Consider the following 24,437-nt stretch of genomic DNA (forward strand, 5'->3'; position numbering starts at 1 on the left):
TTCACTGAGAAAAACTACCACTTTGAAGTCGCGCCATGAAAAAAGCCCTAAATGCCAAGAGAAAGCTTTGATTTATCAAGGCACAATTTCAAGTATAGATCCAACTATAGATCCTGATTAATTTGAAAATTGGCAATGTGTCAGTGATGTAGTGACTTAGATCCTCAATTCAATTTCAAAGGAAATACAACGTCACTCGTATGCAGATTTGCTGAAGAACTTTAGCATTACGGTGGCAAAACGGTCGAGCCCGCCGGGCCGATCCACTAAACCCGCTAAAAAAGGCGGGTCGGGCTAGAATTTGGAGCCCGCCAAATTATAAAAACCCGCCAAACCCGCACCGCCAAATTGACGGTTTGCGGGCGGGGCGGGCGGTCCGCCGGCCGAAACTTTTTATTATTTTTTTTATTAATAAAGTGTAGTTACTATTATAAAATTAATAATTATAGAATTTTTAAACACTTTTTTCATTTTTTTATTCTTCTTTAGTTATTAACTTTATTTATTTTATTTTACAGCTTCGTGATATATGCTCAAATTATGTGACTTATTTTTTAAAATAAAGATGATTTTATTGACAATATTATTTTGAACAATTTTATTGAGTAAAATTAAAAAAATAGTAAAAAAATTATATTATAATTTGACTATTGTTTATTTTTTAATTATATTTTTTAGTTAATTTTAATGAATTTTATTTTTCAAAAAAAAAAAAGAGTCAAGCGGGCTAGCCCGCCAACCCGCCAATCCGCCATAAAGCGGGGCGGGCTAACATTTTGAACCCATTTTAGTTGCGGGGCGGGCCGGTCCGCCCCGTTTATTTGAGCGGGCCTAGGTGGGCGGACCGACCCGCTTTGCCACCCCTATTTAGCATGACCTCAAAGAAAGGTTCGAGCATGTGATCCAATACTCTTTTGCTTCCCCTCCACGTAGCTACAGTAGCACCTTATGTGATGGATAACAAAAAGTAAAACGAGCTTCACCCAAGGGTCTTCATCTCTACCGAGTGGATTCAACCATTTATGAATGTGATCTGAGGTCTTCTTTCCACTCTTACTTTAGTAAAAAGATCTCAGCCACGCCATACTGTAATCTTCTTTTGCAAGGGCATCATCACCTTGGCCGCTTGCTTCTTTCTAGTTTCTGTTTTCTTCCTCTGATGCTTGCATCTTCTTTCGTGTCAGTGAAGTGACCAAACCAAAGAAAGAGGGGAGAGAGAGAGAGAAAGCTTTAACGTGTAATGCTTAATGACAATCAAATCAATGTAAACTTTCTCTTTCATGTTACCAGTGCATTTAAACCAAGTTAAATGAATTTAAATTCCATTCATTAGTGGGAGTAGGTAATCGTAAAAGCATGCAACCTTTGCTTTCTCTCTTCTAATTTCGGACCCATGATAATATAGACCAAGACAATTTTATCTTGGACTTTGTATCAGTTTTCATAACCCAATCAACAAAAATAATTCAACCATAATACTTGAATATTTTGTACCACATGCTGAATATTTTCCAACTTATTGGGCTATTTGTTGCATATGCCCATTGATTAAAATACTGCATAAAACAGAAGTTATTAATAAATAATAAAGCTTCAAATCAAATTAATGTTAATTAGTATTTTTAACAATGTTTGATCATCACAATAATTAAGTTTTCTAACTCAACACTTGCTACAGATTACAAAATTATAAACCACCTAAATAAAAATTATATTAAATGTAACAGATACCTATTAATTAGACTAACATGTTAATTGAAAGTTACTTATTTTATTTATTTAACTTAACTCACAATTTTTTATCTATTTATTTATTTAACTTAAGTAACAATTACTTACAATCAATTATGCACATTATAACATACTAGTTATAATGAAACTAATATATTTTAACTTATTTCTCACCATACTAAAACCATTATAATTATAAATTAATATGAACTATTATTACTAAAAAAAAAAAAAAATACTAACATCAAGTCTAAGCTTCAGCTACATGCCAAGTGCCATTCATTCTGTTGATGTATCGCAAACATATTTTCGGGAGACCATACTTCCTGAAAGAACTCGAACTAAAGCGTTGAGAACGTCACAAAACTTAAAAATGATGGTTATGCACAGCAATTTCGATGTTGTGACATTATATAAGCATGCGAGTGTATCTCGGACCTTGAGATTCCAATCACTGTGCATGTACATATCTCGAGTGTTGAGACTCCATTTGCTTTTTGTGTTGTGCATATCTTGGGTGTTCAGTATCCAATCTTTGTCCTAATACATATCTTGGATATACCTAAGATATGACTCGGCGTCACTCCACCACAGAATAGACTCTCAAATGCGAGATATATTCGTTTTGGATTATACCCTCAACATCCGAAATGTATCTCGTAATGCAATTTTATAAATACCTCACTATTTATGTATTTTGTAAATAAAATATTTATTTTATTTAAATAAAAAATCCCTTATTTTCTCCCAACATGGCGGACAAATTAAAATGGGACTGCAACTAATTCATCTTTTCCTCCTACATTGTAAGTTGTAACTTGTAACTTCGAGATCGAGAGTGCTTCTAGTGAAATGAGTAAGCTACATTGTTAAACTTAAGTGGGCTGGGCAAATCTAAAATTTGTTGAGTTTAAAAGGCAAGAATATCTCATCTCCTTCATGCTTCGTTAGATCTTGTTTAATTCACTGGCAGTAATTGTTGGGAAAAGGACCGTTATAGAGCTCCATACCTTGAAATCACTTTGGTTTGGGAGCCATGGAGTACTTTTTATTATATTAATTAATAATTAATTTAATCATAACGATTTTCAACGAACAAGTCTTTTGAGAGTCCAGAAATCTTTGGGGACGTGGCAAACAAGACAAAACAAGAAAAACGAGGGAGGACCGGAGGAGCGCCAATACGTCTTTGCTACTGCTAACTTGAAATTCCAAGCGATCATGTCAAACGGCGTCGTACTCAACCTCCACTTCGCCGCCACTCCTCCTTCTTCTCAGGGGAAGGAGAAGGAGATAAGGGAGACACTCTGCTGGCTTACAGGACCCTGGGAGTCGTCTTTGGAGGCCTCGTGACGTCACCGCTTTATGTTTATCCTTCAATGCCGTTGAACTCTCCAACCGAAGATGACTATCTCGGCATATACAGTATCATGTTCTGGACTCTCACTCTCGTTGCGCTTGTCAAGTACGCCACATAGCCATCCATGCTGATGATCACGGTGAAGGTATTACTTACTACAACTCCTTTTTCATCACATCATTCAATTTTTCAATCTTAACCTATCTGAGTTCGTTACAGGTGGAACTTTTGCCTTGTATTCATTACTTTGCAGACGATTGAATATTGGAATCCTTCCATCTAATCAGGTATATTCTAATTCAAGTACTTATTCACGCATAGAAAGGGGTGTTGAAGCACAATCTTGGCTTGCCAAATTGTTTGAAAGAAGCATAGTTGCTCGACGAGTTTTGCTCTTTCTTGCTATGCTAGGAACTTGCATGATTATCGGTGATGGCATACTTACACCTGCAATTTCAGGTTTGGTCAATAATCTTTTCTAATAATTTGGTGCTTTTCTTATTGAAAATGTTTTCATTAACTCAGCTATGTAATTCATTCTCAGTGTTATCAGCAATGGATGGACTAAGAGCACCTTTTCCCTCAGTAAGCAAATGTAAGTTTTAAATTTATACAGTACTATTGTGACTTTGTGAGCTTAAGTTGCAGATTCCATAGTTTAGAAAGTACAATAAAACTTTGGAAGGTTTGCTTCTTTTGTCGAAATTTTGGTTTTTTTATGTGAATACAAAGCTATAACATCTTAATGGTGCAACACAGGAAGTGATTTTTGCTTGGCAGAGTAGATTAGAGCTTTATGACATTGTCAGACAATTTGCTCTCCTGGTTTATATAACCATCATTTCTGTTTTGGCTCATGCTTCTGCAGCACTTGTGGAAGCACTCTCTGCAATTGTCTTGGTTGTTTTGTTTTTATTGCAAAATTTGGCACATCACGCGTGAGTTTCCTCTTTTCCCAATAATGGGTGCATGGACCTTTTGTACCCCACTTGTAGGAATTTACAGCATCATACACCATTATCCTAGTATTTTCAAGGCTATATCTCCTCACTATATTTTCCATTTCTTTTGGAGAAATGGAAAGCTGGCTGGCTTTTACTTGGTGGTACTGTCCTCTGCATTACAGTATGTGTGTCTCTTATCATCTTGATAATATTCATCATCATTGTCCATTGATACAGAAGTAGGAATATTATCTTTCAATTCAAGGACTTCTTTGTTTCTCTGTCAATTCATGTTATTATATTATCAACTTGGCATGCTCTGGTTTGCTATTGACTAAATTTGCTATATGAGAATTGTGAAAAGAGAGACTTGCAACTTAATGTTTGACATGAATAAAGTGATCACTTTCTTAAATATAAAACTTGATTACTTCTAAGGGAAATGAAAGATTTCCCTTTCTTCTGTATGTGGATGTGCAATGTGTATTTTCCTACTATCTTTCCCTTTGTTCATTCTTAATTGTTCACTTTGACAGGTTCTGAGGCAATGTTTGCTGATCTTGGTCATTTCAATCAGAGGTCTATTCAGGTTAACTTTGTTTCATTTTATTTTTTGGTATGCCTTATAAAGCTATGATTCCTTTTCAGCCAATTAACAGAATTCTCACCTTTTCTTCTTTTGTATCTGGTAACAGATAGCTTTTCTATTCACAATCTACCCATCTTTAGTCCTCACTTATGCGGGACAGACAGCATACTTGATCAAGAATCCCAATGACCATGATGATGGATTCTACAAATTTATACCAACTTCAGTGTACTGGCCTATTTTTATTATTTCTACATCAGCTGCAGTTGTTGCTAGCCAGTCATTAATCTCAGCTACATTTTCCATCATCAAGCAATCTGTGGTACTGGATTATTTCCTCGAGTAAAGGTTGTACACACATCTCACAGTAAAGAAGGAGAGGTATACTCTCCTGAAGTGAACTACATCCTGATGGTCCTTTGTGTTGCTGTAATACTCATTTTTGGAGATGGAAAAGATATTGGAAATGCTTTTGGTATGTCAGTTTCTATTTCAGCTTTCACTATGTCACAACTTGAAAGCTGTCTTCTAATCTGTAACTGAAACTACTTGCTATCTGTCCTCTGATGTTGGTATATGACATCTATTGCAGGTGTCGTTGTGAGCCTAGTAATGCTTATCACCACTATATTACTTACATTAGTCATGATCATGATATGGAGAACCCCAGTTGTGCTGGTTACCCTTTACTTTGTTGTGTTTTTCATCATGGAAGGGGTTTACGTCAGTGCCGTTTTCACTAAATTTTCTGAAGGTGGATGGATTCCTTTTGCCATATCATTTGTCCTTGCATTCATCATGTTCGGTTGGTTTTATGGTAGACAAAGAAAAATCGAGTATGAGATAACCCAGAAGATAAGCTTTCATAGACTTGAAGAACTTTAGCTGACCCTAGTGTTCAAAGGGTTCCTGGAATATGCTTCTTTTATACTAACATTCAAGATGGGTTGACTCCTATTCTTGGCCATTACATTAAGAACATGAAATCCCTTCATAAGGTCACCATATTCACAACTCTCAGATATTTATTAGTCCCTAAGGTTGATCCACATGAGAGGATTGTAATCAAGAAATCAAATCTCGAAGGGGTGTATGGTTGTGTAATCCAATATGGCTATGCAGATGCTCTACATTTTGAAGATGATTTTGTAAGTCAAGTTATTGGTAGTTTGATACTACATATAAAAACTGCTCTGGTAATGCTGAACCTGATTCTCAAGAGATTGAGCAAGAAGTTTCCAGTTAGAAGAAGCAAGATGTGCCGGGGTTGTTCATGTTCGCGGAAAGACTAGATTCTACATTGGCCTGAACTGTGGTTGGTTTGATAAAATCATGCTTGGTTTCTATGAATTCATGCACAGCAACTGTAGATCCGGTTTGCCTGCGCTTCGGGTTCCATTACAGCAAAGGATTGAAGTTGGAATGCTATACGAGGCTTGAAGGGTTAAAATATATTGAAGCAGTTATTCAGTAGCTTCACTTTTGCTCATACATAACATAAACAGGGCAAAAGATACCTGAATTGGATTAATATGTACGTCACTCAAAATTACCCATATACTTGTATTTCTTCTTTCAAAACCATTAACTTAGTATGTTGATTTTTGCTTCCTTGGTACCTAAAAGTCTATTGAAGCTCAACTAATCTATACAAAAAGTAACTGAAGCTGAGCTAATTTTACTCGAATCAAGTCAACTTATGATCTGTTAAGGTGTCGGTTATTAAAAGTCCCGTGTTGATGAGATAACCACATGCTACTACTACTTACTCTTTTTGTTAACGACTTTTGATCTAGTGATAAAAAGGATGGTGTGTTTTGAGTTGCTTTATACTAGAAGACAAGAGAGAGTGTTAAATGGACCGTCTGACAAAAAAGTTGAAGCAGTAATAGGGAGGGAGTCGAAGAAGATGGGGAAATGGAATCAAGCGCAAGAATAAATGAAGAATATATTCTTAGAATAAAACAGAAACACATGGAGTTGTGTCCACTGTACAGGAAAGGGAATCACACGCTCATGTTCATATAACATGTATATTGATTGACGTTGATTTCTGTACCTTAAAAAAGCTTCGTTGGTCTGGGATTGTTGTTATAGTATTAATTCAGTCAACGATCTTCTCATTCGCTCACTCACTATTTATTATTTATTCATTGTCGTGTCGTAGTTGTACTTGTACTTGGTTCATGAGTGTCCCTCAAACCATTGAAACGTGCAAATCGGATCTATATCCCACATACAAACAGCACAAACATCATTATTGAACAAGTTGGCACCCCCCTTCTCTTCTTCTCTTTCTGCCTCTGTGACTCTGCTGCCTGCTGAAGCTGACATCTCAGTTTGGTTTGAATGGCGGCAGTCACAGCATCGGTGATTGCTTACAAGCTCATGGAAGAACCACAACCTTTTTCCCTTGCTGATGTTGCTGCTGCTGCTGTTGCTGCTGCTGATGCCTCTTCTCCGTCTCCTCCTTCTTCTTCTTCTTCTGGTAATTTTGCAGAGACTGGGAATCCATCTGATGCGGTCGTCTTCTTTGGTATCAGTATGGTACTTGGGATTGCATGCAGGCACCTCCTCCGCGGCACCAGAGTCCCTTACACTGTTGCCTTGCTCATCATTGGCATTGCCCTTGGTTCCATAGGTACCTTCCCCTCTTCTCTTTCAGTATTTATCTATTGAATTTCAAGCATCAGGTTTTGAACCCATATGGGGAAAGTTGACTTTGCTGGATAAGGATAGGCTGCCTTATCTGTGTACAAAGGGGTAAAGAAAAATAGAGAGGAGACAACATATTTGCCTACTTTGCAATGTCATTTGGATCAGTATGAAAACGATCAGGACAAACTAAGGAGGTGTTTTTTTTTTTTTTGGGGGGGGGGGGGGGGTGTGTGTAATAATCTATACACTGTTTATATAATAAGCACCGGTTTGCCTTTCAATTTTTTTTGGAAAAAAAGTGCATGACTGATTAATTGTTAACTCCTGAACAGAGTATGGTACTCATCATCGGCTGGGAAAGATTGGGGATGGAATTCGTATTTGTAAGTTTGTTCTCTTTTTATTCAATTTATTCTGGAATTTAAGCACTTCCCATTAAAAGAAAACCAAGTGCTTTTCATTTTACTACTTTGAAACATGTGTATTGACATGACATTTTGAAAATCTTCCAACTTAAAGAGCTTTGATCATCACTTCTCGTTCTTTAAAATTCATTGAAGGAACTAGGAATTCTACTTTTTATATGCAGGGGCAGAGATTAATCCAGAACTTCTGCTGGCCGTTTTTCTTCCTGCTCTCCTTTTCGAGAGCTCATTCTCAATGGAAGTTCACCAAATCAAGGTTCTTTTCCCCGAATTTTTGTATTACTACAAACTGACTTTAGTTATAAAGTGATACTGTTATGCCACTTCCTAGCTCATATATGTATGCGTGGTTGTAATATTGTTTTGCTTTCAGAATATTGACTGAACCTCAATTTCCGTTTTGGTTGGTGTTGTAGAGGTGTATTGCTCAAATGATTTTACTAGCTGGTCCTGGAGTTGTGATTTCAACCTTTTGTCTTGGAGCTGTTTTGAAGGTATGTGAACCAATGTGTTCATATTTCATCGGTGATGTGATACTGATATGATTATGTAACCCCCTTGGCATAATGCAGCTAACTTTTCCATATAATTGGAGTTGGAAAACATCACTATTGCTTGGGGGACTTCTGAGCGCAACTGATCCTGTTGCAGTTGTAGCTTTGTTGAAGGAGCTCGGTGCCAGTAAAAAACTAAGCACAATAATTGAAGGCGAATCCTTGATGAATGATGGGTATTCTGATTTAGTTCCTTTCTCTTCATTTAATTGGGATATAGGAACTGGTTCAAGCCTTTAACACATAGAATGAAGTGATAAATGATATTCTTTTGGAGAAGTCTTTTCAGTTTTTCTTTGATTAAGCTCTATCTTCATTCTTTTCTAGGACGGCTATTGTGGTTTATACTTTATTCTATCGGATGGTTCTTGGTAGCACCTACAATTGGGTTGATGTTATCAAATTTCTAGTGCAAGTCTCATTTGGAGCGTAGGTTTCACCTTCTTTGTTGTTTTACCAGCAAAAATTATTTTTGCTTCTGTGACCCTCTCTGCTCTTGTGCCAGTGTAGGAATTGGTGTTGCTTTTGGGATAGCATCTGTTTTATGGCTTGGGTTTATTTTTAATGATACAGTGATAGAGATTTCCCTTACACTTGCCGTTAGCTACATTGCTTACTTCACTGTAAGTTGCTTTTAAAAACTTGGATTAGTAGTTGAAAGATTGTATTTGTACTATGAATAGTTATGCAAGTGGTATCCAAACGTTTATATACCTTAATTTATTGCACGCATGATGCATCTTTAAGTAAGATGAGAGGTTGTATCTGTTAAAAACTTGAAATCTTACAATCATCTTTGGTTTTTGTCCTTAATGCTTCTATAGGCTCAAGAGGGTGCTGATCTATCTGGTGTTTTGACTGTCATGTCGTTGGGAATGTAAGTCGATCTTTAGCATTTATCTCTAAATATTTGGAATCTAGTTATTGAAATTTTTCTACAGGTTCTATTCTGCATTTGCAAGGACAGCTTTTAAGGGTGAAAGTCAACAAAGTTTACATATCTTTTGGTATGCTTCTTGCTTCTACTTGTTTATATAAATTATATACTTATAGGACATCATTCTGATTTTCCTTATTTTCAACAACATTCATTCTAGTGATGATAATAGGAAATAGATAAAAGGAATCTAATTATCTAAATCTATGTAGAACAGTAAATACTTATTTTACTGACTGACTTTATTTTCTCCAGGGAAATGGTTGCATATATTGCTAATACATTAATTTTCATCTTGAGGTAAGATCATAAATGGATTCTGAAATCATAACAATCAATTGATATAACTTGTGAATCAAGCTTTTCATACCCTTTTTTATTATTATTTTTTATGTTATCTTCTTTTTGCAGTGGAGTTGTTATAGCTGAAGGAGTACTTGGTGATGACAATGTCTTCCATCATGGTAGTATTTACCTCTTAAATTATCTTCTTTGCTCAGTAGGCCATTGATTATACTCTCACTTTTCCATTTAGTTGCTCTTGATAAAAATGTATGTTTGTTGAGTCTAAAAGACTCACTGCAAATTCTTGGTTCTGTTGAAGGAACATCATGGACCCACCTCTTGCTTCTCTATGTTTATGTTCAAGTGTCGAGATGCATCGTAGTTGGTGCATTATTTCCCTTGCTAAGGTATTTTGGATATGGCTTGGATTGGAAAGAAGCTAGTATTCTAATCTGGTCAGGATTGCGAGGGCAGTTGCCTTGTCACTTTCATTATCAGTCAAGGCAAGTATTCAATGACTAATGAAAGCTGCATTTTTTAGCCAAACATTTCATCTCCTTTATTGATAATTTTCTGAATTTCTTTATGCACATACTATCTTATTATTAGTTTAATCTTTTAATTATTAAATTTTGGGTTTGTTCAGCGTTCAAGTGGCCGATCACTTGAATTGACTCCAGAGACAGGAACACTGGTATGTTCTGGGTTTAGGATTTAATTATGACTTTACAAGGACATTAGATTCATCACTCAAATACCTTTTGCTTGTGCAGTTTGTTTTCTTCACTGGTGGTATTGTGTTTTTAACACTTATAGTGAATGGTTCGACAACACAGTTTGTTTTACACTACCTTGACATGGACAAGTTAACAGCTGCAAAGGTCAGAATTCCAGATCTTCTAAGTTCAGCTTATCTTCTTGCTCTAAGGGATAAAACATTCTGTTATCTCATGCATCAAATGGTGCCTTAATGCTTCAATTTCTATCTTACTTGTGAAACAATATCTCCACTCTGATATAAGGATATACCTTCAGAAGTCTTGTCTTTCAAGTTATATTTGGCCTTTGCCTTTGCCCTAATAATTTGATCGTATAATTAACAGAAACGTATCCTTGATTTCACAAAGTATGAAATGTTGAACAAAGCACTAGAAGCTTTTGGTGAACTTGGAGATGATGAGGAACTAGGGCCTGCTGATTGGGCCACAGTGAAGAGATATATCTCCTGCCTAAATAACATTGAAGGTGAACGTGTTCATCCTCACGGCACATCTGAAAGTGATACTAATCTGGATGCTATGAATTTGAAAGACATACGAGTACGCCTTCTCAATGGTTAGCAACTTCTACATTATCCTTATAGTCTGAGTATGATAGTTTTCTAATATTATGAACTTGATTGCTTCAACCACATTAGTATCATGACTAATTTGAGAGCTTGTTGCTCATATTAGGTGTCCAAGCTGCTTACTGGGAGATGCTTGATGAAGGACGAATTTCTCAAACGACAGCTAATATTCTAATGTTATCTGTGGAGGAGGCAATAGATTTGGCTTCACATGAGCCTCTATGTGACTGGAAAGGCTTAAAAACTAATGTTCACTTTCCAAATTACTACAAGTTTCTTCAGTCTAGTATGCTTCCACCAAAATTAGTTACATACTTCACTGTGGAAAGGTTGGAATCTGCTTGTAATATTTGTGCTGCGTTTCTTCGTGCACACAGAGTTGCTCGACAACAATTACATGACTTCATAGGTAGTTTTTTTACCTCACTAAGTTTTGGCTTTTTATCTTGCGAAATACTATTTGCAGCTTCTACTCTTTTTGTTGCCTCTATTCCATATAGTTTCTTCTCCTTAACTTGCTGTGAAAAATAGAATACAAATCTTGTACTAATAAACACTGTAAATCCTGGTGACAAGCACCCTGGTTTAAAAATATACAATATATAGTTAGTTGCTGATTTTCTCTGCATAAAACTTCTTGTGTAGGTGAAAGTGATGTTGCTTCTGCTGTTATCAATGAAAGCATTGCAGAAGGAGAAGAAGCACGGAAGTTCTTGGAAGATGTTCGCATAACATATCCTCAGGTATGCACGTTAAAAAAAAAATTATCCTCCAATATTATCTTGGTTTCAGATCAATTTAAATTTCATAATCCATCTTTTTTTATTGTTAAAGAGGGTTAAATAAACTTTTTCTTTTTTGCTCAATTTGATGTGATGGCTGTCATTCAGGTCTTAGGAGTTGTGAAAACAAGGCAAGCCACATATGTAGTGCTAAATCACTTAATTGAATATGTTCAAGACCTTGAGAAGGCTGGGATTTTGGAGGAGAAAGAGATGTTGCATCTGCATGATGCTGTCCAGGTATCCTCTGGTGATATTCATGCTTTTCTCTTCATCTGTTACCTTAACGGTTCGCTCTTCTCTGGAATTATAATTGTGTTGTTCATCAATTAATGGATTTGTTTATTTTTCAGACTGATTTAAAGAAATTACTCAGAAATCCTCCTTTGGTGAAGCTTCCTAAAATAACTAGTATGCATCCTATGTTGGGCGCTCTGCCTTCTCCGGTTCGTGAATCACTTATAAGTGGTACCAGGGAAATGATGAAATTGCGTGGCTTGACACTATACAAGGAAGGATCAAGATCAAATGGAATTTGGTTAATTTCTAATGGAGTGGTAAAGGTAATAACTAAGAAGCCATTATTTTTATGAAGGTTGCATTATGTTATCTGATTAAACATTCCAAAGATTAATGCTTGGAAAATATTTCGGTCTCTCAGTGGGAAAGCAAGGTGATAAGAAACAAGCACTCTTTCAATCCAACTTTCTCACACGGGATCACGTTGGGTCTTTACGAAGTGCTGACAGGAAGGCAGTATATCTGTGATGTCCTCACAGATTCCGTGGTGTTCTGTGTCTTCATCGAAGCCGACAAGATAGTTTCATGCCTTGGATCAGACCCTTCCGTGGAAGACTTCCTGTGGCAGGTATGATTAGTTAGTTTGCTATGTCATTAAATCATTAACTCCCTTATTATATGTTTTGGTGCTATGCTAAACTAAATCATGGTTTTCAGGAAAGTGCTATTTTCCTTTCCAAAGTATTGCTTCCCCAGATATTTGAGAAAATGTCTATGCAAGAACTAAGAGCCATGATTGCTGAAAGATCACAAATGACAATATACATAAGAGGAGAGACAATAGAAATACCTAATCATTCGGTCGCATTCTTGCTAGAAGGATATGTCAAAACTCAAGCTCGTCAAGAACTGGTAACAGCACCAGCAGTCCTGCTCTCTTCCCAAGGGAATCTAAGCTTCCACAGTTTGTCAAGTTCAGGTATTTGACTATTTGATCTTACTGTCTTGAAAACTTTGTGATTATGGATGAAGTAGAAAATGAATTTTGATAAATCTTTTACCTTGAATTATACAAACAGGTATCAGGGAAAGTAGTTTTTCTCATCAAGGATCGTCTTATCTAGTTGAAGCTAGAGCAAGGGTAATCATATTTGACATTGCAGCATTTGAGGCTGATTCTCCTCCTGCTAGAAGATCAAATTCGTTATTATCACATTCCATGGAACATCCCCATAGAACCTTACGTAGCAGAGAACACAGCGGTCTTATGAGCTGGCCTGAAAACTTCTACAAGCAGAAGCCCCATCGGCACAATTCCGAAGGGAACGGCCGACAAATAACTAATTTGTCTGCAAGAGCAATGCAGTTGAGCATCTACGGAAGCATGGTATGTTGGTTTCATGCAATTCAACATGCCATTTATTGTTTAGTAGTTGCTTGATCAGCAAGCAATGAGAATTAACATGGAATGCTGATGTTGTTGTGTCTAACTTGATTTTATTTTGATGGAAGGTGGAATTACGGATCCCTGGCCGGAGCCGAAGTTCGACGAGCAATCAGACTAAACCGGCTCTTAGTTTGTCATACCCAAGCATTGTGCCACAACAGGGGCGTCCGCTTTTGTCAGTAAAATCAGAAAGTGCTGTCACTGCAAAGAAGGGCCGTGAAGTGAGTGACTTAGCACAACAAAATGCTCCAAACCAACCTCTACAAAACACTGAAAGTAGAGTGCAGCATCATGGAGATTACTCAAGTGATGATGATTCAGTTGTTGAAGAAGATCTTCTTGTCAGGATTGATTCTCCAAGCACCCTATCTTTTCCCCATTCTTGACCTGAAAGAATGGGACAGTAGCTGAGATATGTAGTTGTTTTCTTTAATAAATGCTGCTTTCGTAGAAACATTTTTGTACATAATATATTTGTAACCGTGAAATTAAAGCTTATGATTGATCATGTAAACTTTGCAATTCTAAAGAATGTTGATTTCACCGTTTTCTTGTGCAGATGAATAAAATTTTGATAAGAAAAGAAACCTATCTTGTTCATCTTAGTTTGGTTGAATTCTGACTTGACCTTTCCTTTGCAAAATCTTTTATTAATTTCCATTCAAATGTTTTAACCACTAAATGCACAAATATAAATCAATTATCACATAATTGGTGAAGTAGATTTTTTACATGGATAAATATTAAAATAATTTTAATTTTACGACTTTTGAGTCACATGACTCGTCACATCCTTTTGTCACCTTCGAAAATAGAAGAAAAATTATTGAAACAAAGAAGATGAAAAAATGAAAAATACAAACTTACAAAGGACAAAAGGACAAAACACTATTATAAATTTGTCTTATTAGTAAAAAAATTATAATTTATAAATTTGTCTTATTAGTAAAAAATTATAATTTTTTTTTCTCTGTTAATTAATTTGGTCATTTACCAAAATCTCTCTCTCTCTCTCTCTCTCTCTCTCTCTCTCTCTCTCTCTCTGTGATTTATTTCTTATCTGATTGTGAAGCTTGAAGAAAGCAGAGAAACAAGAAGATAGAAAGTGCAGGGTGTGTGTGCGCCATGGGAAGGGCCCAGTTCTCGACGCTGCTCTTTTCTCTCGCGATTCTAACCTCTCTCCTCGCAACTCATGTCAGATCCGATGCTTCAAACCACCGTTACAACGAAGGTGACCCTGTTCCTCTCTACGCCAACAAAGTCGGTCCCTTTCACAACCCTAGGTATGGCCCTTCCCCCCCGCCGATCCGTTTCGATCCTATTCAATCTCCTCATTTCGAATCTCTGATTCTGAAATTGAAGATTCCTTATTTATAGGATCCCATAGGCGTCAACTGCGAAATGATTCCGTTTCTTGAGTGTGCATGTGTGTGTGTGAGACTAGCGTTGGTGTCTGATTCTATGCTTAGTTTTGTTTTGGCTTCTTGTGTTTTTCAACGGTTTGAGCCATTTTCGGTGTTTGGTTGTGTTCAAAATGTGATATTGTTTCAGAATTCTTGTTGCTTTTTATGGTATTGAGGTGAAGTTCTTATGGGTTGTTATGGTCTGTCTATGTTTATCATTCTAATTTCTTATTTTATTTATCTGTTTGGTTTTCAGTGAAACTTACCGGTATTTTGACCTGCCATTCTGTTCAACAGGTAGGTGCTGAATTTATTCTTCAGCTCTTGGTATTTATTGCTCCCTTTAACCTTTATTACTGTATTATTACTGGTTTTAGTAGAGCTTATGCATCATTATCTCTCTCTCTCTCTCTCTCTCTCTCTCTCTCTCTCTCTCTCTCTCTCTCTCTCTCTCTCTCTGTGTGTGTGTGTGTGTGTGTGTGTGTGTGTGTGTGTGTGTGTGTAAGTATTAATGACAAATGTGATTACTTAACAAGGTAAGCATGTGAGAGATGAGTTAGACCCTGTCTAGTTTCCTCTTTTTTTAAAAAAAAAAAATTGGAAGGCTTATTCATTCATCTATCTGAACAGGGAATATGGCAATATGCTGCTTTCTTAAGTCATTTTCCTGCTTGTATTAGATTCTTAATGTATGTATCCTGAAATGAGTAAATTTGCATGCCAGGTCGTGAGAAAGAAAAGACTGAAGCACTTGGTGAGGTGTTGAATGGAGACCGCCTTGTGAGTGCTCCTTATGTTCTTGACTTCAATAAGGATAAGGACTTGATCTCTGTCTGCAAGAAGAAGCTCACAAAGAAGGATGTTGCTCGGTTCCGAGAAGCAGTTAAAAAAGATTATTACTTCCAAATGTACTATGATGACTTGCCAATCTGGGGATTTATTGGAACAATTGACAAAGAAGGGAAAAATGACCCCAGCGAGTATAAGTATTTCCTTTACAAGCACATTCAGTTCGATGTTCTATACAACAAAGATCGTGTGATTGAAATCAGTGCCCACATGGATCCTCATTCTGTTGTGGACCTTACTGAGGACAAGGAAGTTGAAACCGAGTTTCTTTATTCTGCAAAATGGAAGCCAACAGATATTCCTTTTGAGAGGAGAATGGAAAAATACTCTCAGTCTTCTTCTTTGCCACATCACTTAGAGATTCATTGGTTCTCAATCATAAACTCCTGTGTAACAGTTCTTCTTCTGACTGGTTTTCTGGCCACCATTCTCATGCGTGTCTTAAAGAATGATTTTATGAAGTATGACTTGTTATTGAGCAACGGATTATAATCTTATTACTTAGAGTGTCGCTCTATTAATTTTCTTTTTCTTGTATCTTATCTGCTATAATTTCCCCCAGATATGCACAAGATGAGGAAGCTGCTGATGATCAAGAGGAGACAGGGTGGAAATATATTCATGGTGATGTTTTCCGGTTTCCGAAGAATAAATCATTGTTTGCAGCTGCCTTAGGTTCTGGTACTCAATTGTTTGCTCTGTAAGAATCTTCTAATGCCCTTTTACCCTGTGTATGTTGAAGTTTGTTTGCCCAATATAAGTTGTAAACTTTATCGAATGTCATTTCTATTTCCATTTGTTTGTGCAGTACCATTTTCATTTTCACTCTTGCACTGGTTGGTGTATTTTATCCCTATAACCGAGGAGCTTTATTTACTGCACTGGTGGTCATATATGCTCTCACGTCTGGCATTGCTGGCTACACTGCTACTTCCTTCTATATTCAACTTGAAGGGACTAATTGGGTACACATGGATTTCTGCATTGATGGTTGCCAATGGTTGGATTTTATTGATAAAATACCTGTGAATGAAATTATTTATAAATTTATTTTCTTGTTTTACAGGTTAGAAACTTACTGCTGACAGGATGCCTCTTTTGTGGCCCTCTGTTCCTGATGTTCTGTTTCCTTAACACAGTTGCAATTGTTTATAGCGCAACTGCTGCTCTGCCATTTGGCACAATTTTGGTGATTGTCCTAATATGGACATTGGTAACTTCACCGTTACTTGTCTTGGGCGGTATTGCAGGGAAAAATAGCAAAGCCGAGTTCCAAGCACCTGTCCGCACTACAAAATATCCCCGAGAGATTCCTCCTCTGCCTTGGTACAGGAGTACCATCCCCCAGATGGCAATGGCTGGATTTCTACCATTCAGTGCCATCTACATCGAGCTGTACTACATTTTCGCTAGTGTTTGGGGCCACAGGATTTATACTATTTACAGCATACTTTTCATTGTCTTCATTATTCTCTTGATTGTCACTGCTTTCATCACTGTGGCTTTGACATACTTTCAACTTGCTGCTGAAGATCATGAATGGTGGTGGAGGTATGTAAGTTTGCCTTCTGTTGTAATTTAAGAATTTTACAGTTCATATATCATTATATTATGATTTTCACCACATATAAATATTATCTTACATAAATCACATAAATCAGAAGTTCAGTTAGTTTAAAAGGAAACCGCCAATGACTAGGAAGAGAGTAGAAAATTAAAATTTGTACTAATATAGAGAACAAGAAAGAGCTTTCCTATCTTATAGGATAAATATAAAATTAACCTTGGTATTCTTTTGTGGGTGGCATTGTGAGGTTTTCATTGATGGATTGATATTTCGGCATTCTGGACTAATGCATACAAAACTTGGAATTAGTTGATTATTTAGTTTGCATTTTGGATTTGATTCGGCCTTGGCCTAACACTTGTATTGGATCTGATCTGAGGCCCATTGACCCAATAGTGCCACCAGTCAAGGCCTTAGTATTGGGTGAGCTGAGGAGCTAATCACATAAATGTGTGTGTTTTTGCCAATTATTCTGTTTCTTCGAAATCTTTGCTGTTCTAAATCATTTGAAGATAGCAGCACTTTAAACATTATAGTCCCTTATTTAGCTTTTCTCGTCCTGATGGGATGGTGATATATGTTTTTTTAGGTCTTTTCTGTGTGGTGGATCAACTGGTTTGTTCATCTACGGCTACTGCTTGTACTACTACTATGCACGATCAGATATGTCTGGTTTCATGCAAACTTCGTTCTTCTTTGGCTACATGGCCTGCATCTGCTATGGCTTCTTCCTCATGCTTGGCAGCGTAGGTTTTCGTGCCTCGCTGCTCTTTGTCCGCCATATATACAGGTCCATCAAGTGTGAGTAGTTATGTGGCTGAACTTTAACTTTTTGGTAAGTTTTATAGTATTGCTGTTAGCTGAAGAGAGAAAAAAGTTCTATGATTTTTCTTCTTCTTCCTCCTCTTCTCTTTCATAAGGTAGGCTATATATAGTGTACCTGAGAGCAAGAGAAGCATCGACTCCTTCCCTGAAATGGTGTCATGTTCCTCTTTGCTCTTTAACTGCATAGGCTTGGCACTATAGGAATCTTTTTGTAACCATGGGATTTTTAATATTTGATTAATTAACTGTAGTTCACTGAAATTTATTTGACGTATCTTGTATCAGTTTAGTTAATTTCTTCTTAGCTCTCTGAAACTGGAAATGATTTTTTATGCTACTCCAGATAGATATTTATTGAAGGGCTTATTTAATTATGATTTATAACATATAGGAAATATATTCTAACTAGCAAATACTAGGTGCCTTATTAATTATTTTAACAGAAAAAATGGTTTGCATAATTGTCATTAAGAAATATATGAATTAATTTTGGCGCCAGTGTATTATTTTCACGAGAAAGTTAAGTCATTTTGTCTAGGGGAAAATAACGGAGCACAATCATTGACTTGTGTCTGAAATAAAATAACACTTAAATTACAAAGATTTTCCAGTTTTACTAAAACAAGTTCAAGAGATCCATTAGTTTTGTGGGACACAATGAGACAATACTTCCAAATTTAAGTTGATAAGCCAGGTATTAGTTGAGTATCAAATAATCTCACTAAAAATAGAGACTAAGTTTTGACTGACAAAGATTAAAGATTTCAGAATTTTTCATCCAAAAATTTGAACTCCCAATTTGAAGCTGGAAGTCAAATGAAATGTGTAATCAAATTCTTACTAAGCCAGCTCACGCTGCTTGAACCAAAGCCGTATTTATTACTTGAACCATGTTAAGGAGAAAAGCAGGATATGATAAAAAATTAGAAAAGAAGTATGGGCTTAAAGGTAACTAAAGTAAATTGATGATTCTTCTTCTTCAATATTCATCAATTCTTTTACCAAGTATGTGTATATATATATATATATATATATATATATATATATATATATATATATATATATATATATATATATATATATGAAGAGGGTCATTGATTTGTAATCTTTGTTAGGCAAGGAAATATTTCTTTTCCATTGATTAAGATAATTGTCAGCACTTTTTGATAGTCAACAATGGGAAAGAAAATTCTCACCACTTGATGGTTGAAATTGTGAACCCTTATTGCAATTATGGGGTATAGTGTCTCATAACTTTACTATTGGGAAGGACAGAATAATCCTGTTTAGGATTTTAAGTGTGCCCTATACCTATTATCAACATTTAAAAATACCTACACTTTAGAAATACTAATCTAAACTCATTTAGACTACAGGTAAGAATAAAATGCTTTTCAAATTAGCAAAATTTAAGAGGAGTCGAGAAGTTAAACAAATTTAAAATCAGGAAAAGAAAAGTTATTATTCACTTCAATATATTGCCTTTATTTTTTTAAAGATAAATGATCATAAATTCTTTTTTAGTTATATACAAATTTTAAAATGTGGACTAGTTTGCATAGATGGTGTTCTGCTGTCCACATCTTACAAGCTCAAACCGTATTATTTTGATAGGAAGCTATAGTTTTTGGTGAGACACTAGGTGATAATTTAACCCAACTTTAAATGATTTTATTATATCTTTCACTATCGCTTTTACAATTCACATGCTTGAACCACAATGATTTCATCCTAGCAATTAGCAAATAGCAATACCACTCGTAGGGACTATCATAACAAAGTTCCTATATAAAAAGAAAAGGAGAAATAAAAAGCTTTTACAATTTTTTCGATTTAATCTTACACATATCACACACAATACACCGTGCTCCTACAGTTAGTACAGTTATGAATAGGATGATTCTGAAAATAGAACTTGATCAGTTGGTTCGACTGAATTAATTGAGAATTGGTTGAAAAATTATTTGATAAAAAATCAATAAAAAATTGGTCAAATTAACGGTTAATTGATAAATCGTGTGAACCGATTTGATTTTTTGATAGTTTCTGATTCAGTGTTAATCTTCTTAAAATGACGCTTTTATTTTTAAAAAAAAATCAGAGTTTTTCTCTTTTTTAACAACCCAATAACTTTAAATTTGTGTGAGTTGGTTATATTATTATTATTAAGAAAGAAATCAATTGCATGCCAACTGCGGCTAATTTTTTGATAGCCAAAGTATATCCAAAATTTGATTTAAATGTAATTTATGTTATTGTGGCTTGTATATAATGTGGAACACTTAATGATGATTATTATTATAACTTGTGATTAGTAGTATTTTTTGTTTAGTTAAACCTTATATTTTTTGAGATGAAAAAATATATATTTATCATTTATGTGTATTTTGATTTTTTTTTTAATTATAAATTTTAATGTTTGAATTTGTTCGTAAATTTTTAATAATAAACTACAGATAAATTATTATGTAAAATTATTAAATTTAAATTTTATTAATTTAAAAATTATTAAATTTAAATTTTTAAAATTATATATTATATTTTTAATGATTTTATTTTATATTTAATTAAATCAGTTCAATTCTAATTCAATTTGAATTAGAATATTAAACTAGTCATTTTACTAGTTCATTGACCGGTTTAGTTTTCACGCCCTTACAAGTAAATAGCGTTGAGTAACTTGAGTATTATGGCAAGTTGGGAAATGATAGTAACATGTAAATCAGGTTAGAAGTTAACTAAAGCTGTTAGAACCCTAGTTAGATAGAGGTTAGAGTAGCTTGGTAGCTTGAGTTACAGTTAGTTGATAATTCTGTTATTCCATTTTCTGGTCTCAATGAATGAGAATCAGAATTCTCTCTGAAATAAGCGGTTAGTGTATTTCTCAATCTATATGGCATGATGAGAGACGGAAAGGGAGTCAAATTGAATTGATAAAGAATAATTGAAGGACGTAGATACATAAATATATATACATTACACGCCAAGGGAATGATCTTTTGATCATTTGAAAAATGAAAAGTCCTTATTCTTAGCTATAACTTGGATTCTGTGAAAAATGTGATGTTACTTATTATTAGTGAGTGGGTCCCGGCGTGCCATGGACGACAAGTTGGTCCCACCGACCCAATTGCTAAGGCTAGTTTCGCCCAAAGCGTGTTCCAACAGCAACCAAGTCAAACTCACTCACTCCATCTTCTTTAATTTCTCAATGAATTTCAGGGAATTCTTATATATGTTTGGATGAATTCACCTCAGCACACCACTGTGGTGGTAGGAACTAGGAATGCACCTTTGGAATCATTACCCATAATGATTAAACATAAACTTCTTTCTCTCTCTCGGTCAAAATACAATCCTTCAATTCTCTGTCTTCAACCCTTGTTTCTTTTGCTTTTTACTGTGCACTATTAAAAGAAAGGTAATATATACATGAGGTATGATAAATAATGGAATGTTATACCATAGTTATTTGCATAATTTTCTAGTCCCTATTTGCAGCACGCATGAATATACAGATATATATACTTGAGACAACTAGCCGATTTTCCGATCATCTTTTATACTATAATATATCGTAACGGTTCTCCAGTAATATTATTCAAATGGGACAAAAGGGGTATCTTTGATACGAATATACATTTAAATTTGTATTCACTTAGTGTGCCATAATTTGGTTTTATTTATTAGTAGTTTATTTTCATCTAACGTGTCTCAAGCTCGTCTTTTTCTTTTAATAGCCTAATAGTTTAATACTTTATGCCACAAATTTGGTATAACTACACCATTTAAGCTTAGCTTTATTTAAATTGCATATTCGTTTAAGTATATATGATAAGCTAAGTACACATTTTCTTATTAGCTACTTGCCACTCCTTCGTTTTTAACCTACATCTCTGGCGACGTAAAAAAGTTCATTTACTGTTCTTAGAAAAACATCACCCTCTCCCCTACATCTTTCTCCTTAGGTATATAGTAGTGAGCTAGTGATTGGTTCAGTACCATCCACTCATCATAGAATTAAATCAGAAGAAGTCAAATGTATTTTATTGTGAATTATAATGTATAACTTACTATCATGCCATACAGATCGGATACGGACATAGAACACGCTGAGAAAAGAATTTTAAAATTTTATAAGAATCGTATATATATATATATATATATATATATATATATATATATATATATATATATATATATATATATATATATATATTAAGATATTTTATTATTTTATTAATATTGAAATATAAATTAATTTTTTAATTATTTTAATATTTTATTTTAATTATATAAAATATTTAAAATATTTTTTATTTTAATAAATAATAATATAATAATATTTAGGTGTGTCTAAGAATATAATTTTTTATTTTTTATTAAAATACGATTGGACAAAACAGACACGTGTATTAGATGAGTGTCAATAAATATTGTGTTCGAAATGTGTCTGATACATAGACATGACAATTGACAACTCAACAAAATATTCATACTTTATAGATTTAACTTACTATATATAAAAGTTTTCCAATAAATAAATTAAATTTAGATGAAACTATTATTTGTATTTATGAATAAATATAACTAGTTTTCTATTTAAAAAAACATGGTTTCTTGTAAAAAAAAACACTCAAACTTTTTTATTGAAAGGTAAATTATAAATGTTTATGAGTAAAAATTAGTCGTCTTTCGTAATACAAAGTTAGTTTTATTTGTTTATAATCAATTAAATATATTAATATTATGAATTTTTTATGAGTAGAAATAATAATTTATTTTTAAATTTATTTAAGTCCTAGATTATAATTAATAAAAATATTATATACACACAAAAAATCAACTTTTATATATAAATACAAATTATTTTAAACATTTTTTCTGGAGCAGGAAAGAGGTTTGTTTTGTTCTGATGTTGTGACAGTTTTTTGTTTGTTAACTAAGCAAGAAATGGATCTAAAGGCCCAATGCATGGAATTAGCTAGGATTATTTGTGCTAATTTCAAACTAATTGCCTACCATATTGTCCAACTTGGGCACTAAAATTCATATTTAGCTTAATAATCTCATTCTTCACATCAACTGATGGGTGGCTTCATGCTCAAATCATCTTACATATATTGTTTCTGCTAAAAAGAGATAACTATCTTTTCAAATAATTTAATGACTTTCTATCTTGTAACTTCATTTCATGTGTCCGAGCTTCATATTCTTTCTTTTATCACTACTATTTCATTAACAACTAATAAAATTGATAGACAATGAATTATAATTCAAATGGCATAGTTTTTCTATACTCATTTAGAAGTCATGAATTTAAATCTCTCTATCTTTAGTAAAAAAAAAAAAACTAATAAAATTAAATCAATTAATAGATAATAGATAAAACATTTTTTTTCTAAGGTTACTGATTTTATATTTTTTAAATATTTTATATTTGATTTTCATCTCCTCTTCCTCCAAGACTATTATCCTGAGTTATGTTTAATAATATATTCACTAAAAAACGAGAGAGATTTATTGTGCTTGCCGCTGAATTTTGATTTACTAGTATAACTAACTAACTAAACTCTAATTCTATGATATTTTATTAATTACACTAACTTTACTTTTTCCAAAAATACTAATAAAAAGCACGTATAGACTGTAGACATCCTAAGTTAGAATACCTGCTACTCTCCCTATTATTCCTTATTATTAAAATAATAAGGTAATTGTTATAGTGGCTAATTTGTCAAAAAATATTTAAAATTTATTATAACAGATAAATTAGACAAAATTTAAGCATTAATAAATAATAGATACTATAGTGCTGACTTAATAATGACTTTTCAGATTAAAAAAAAAAAGCTGTAAAACTGTAAAAGTGATATATAATATGATAATAAATAAATAAATGGAGACTGAATAATTTCCCTGCTATAATGAAATTTATCACCAGTTGCAGACACAAAATCTTAAGATGGTGATGCAAACAACTCAACTGGGATTGACTTGAAGAATCTGGTAATTAGAGTAGCATGTAAGAAAGTAAAGCATGGTCCCAAAACCCAGCTAAAAAGTAAAAATTTAAAATATGGAGGGGTTGAACCAAGTCACTATTTGAAGAGTTAAATGTTGATTTATTTGGAAGGACTACCTTGTGCAATTGCAAAAGTGACAATCATCACCTCTCATGCTCATTGATGTTGCTTCATATGGTGGGCCTATTATTCATTTCTTTTAATTTTATCTTTTCTCCCATAACACACTATGATTTCAATCAACTCTTTAACAGCACAATCACGCTAATCAAAACCTCTTCTCTTTGTAAATAAAGATCTTCAGTACAAAATACAAATACAGCAGATCATGTACATACAATAATAATGTTCAGTATCTAATTTTTATCATCAGCAAAATTCCACATATGCTAATATAGGAAACAAGCATACATATATATATATATATATATGACATGTGTGTCTAGAACAAGAAGACATTAACTGGA

At 34.2% G+C, this 24,437-nt stretch overlaps 1 protein-coding gene and 2 pseudogenes across 1 annotated transcript; all 3 read left to right on the forward strand.

The window, feature by feature from the left end:
* The first annotated feature begins 2,939 nt into the window (after positions 1-2,939).
* LOC112792475 (probable potassium transporter 17) lies at positions 2,940-6,182 on the forward strand (annotated as a pseudogene).
* A 271-nt stretch (positions 6,183-6,453) lies between these two features.
* On the forward strand, positions 6,454-13,887 carry LOC112792473 (sodium/hydrogen exchanger 8-like; annotated as a pseudogene).
* A 370-nt stretch (positions 13,888-14,257) lies between these two features.
* LOC112792474 (transmembrane 9 superfamily member 3) lies at positions 14,258-18,205 on the forward strand. The gene is made up of 7 exons (XM_025835731.3): positions 14,258-14,583; positions 14,960-15,000; positions 15,428-16,013; positions 16,115-16,252; positions 16,361-16,517; positions 16,619-17,103; positions 17,709-18,205. The coding sequence occupies exons 1-7, from the start codon at positions 14,426-14,428 to the stop codon at positions 17,926-17,928; spliced, it is 1,785 nt and encodes a 594-aa protein (XP_025691516.1). The 5' UTR covers positions 14,258-14,425; the 3' UTR covers positions 17,929-18,205.
* The last annotated feature ends 6,232 nt before the right edge of the window (positions 18,206-24,437 follow it).

Source organism: Arachis hypogaea, chromosome 13, assembly GCF_003086295.3.
Source record: "Arachis hypogaea cultivar Tifrunner chromosome 13, arahy.Tifrunner.gnm2.J5K5, whole genome shotgun sequence".
Lineage (NCBI taxonomy): Eukaryota > Viridiplantae > Streptophyta > Magnoliopsida > Fabales > Fabaceae > Arachis > Arachis hypogaea.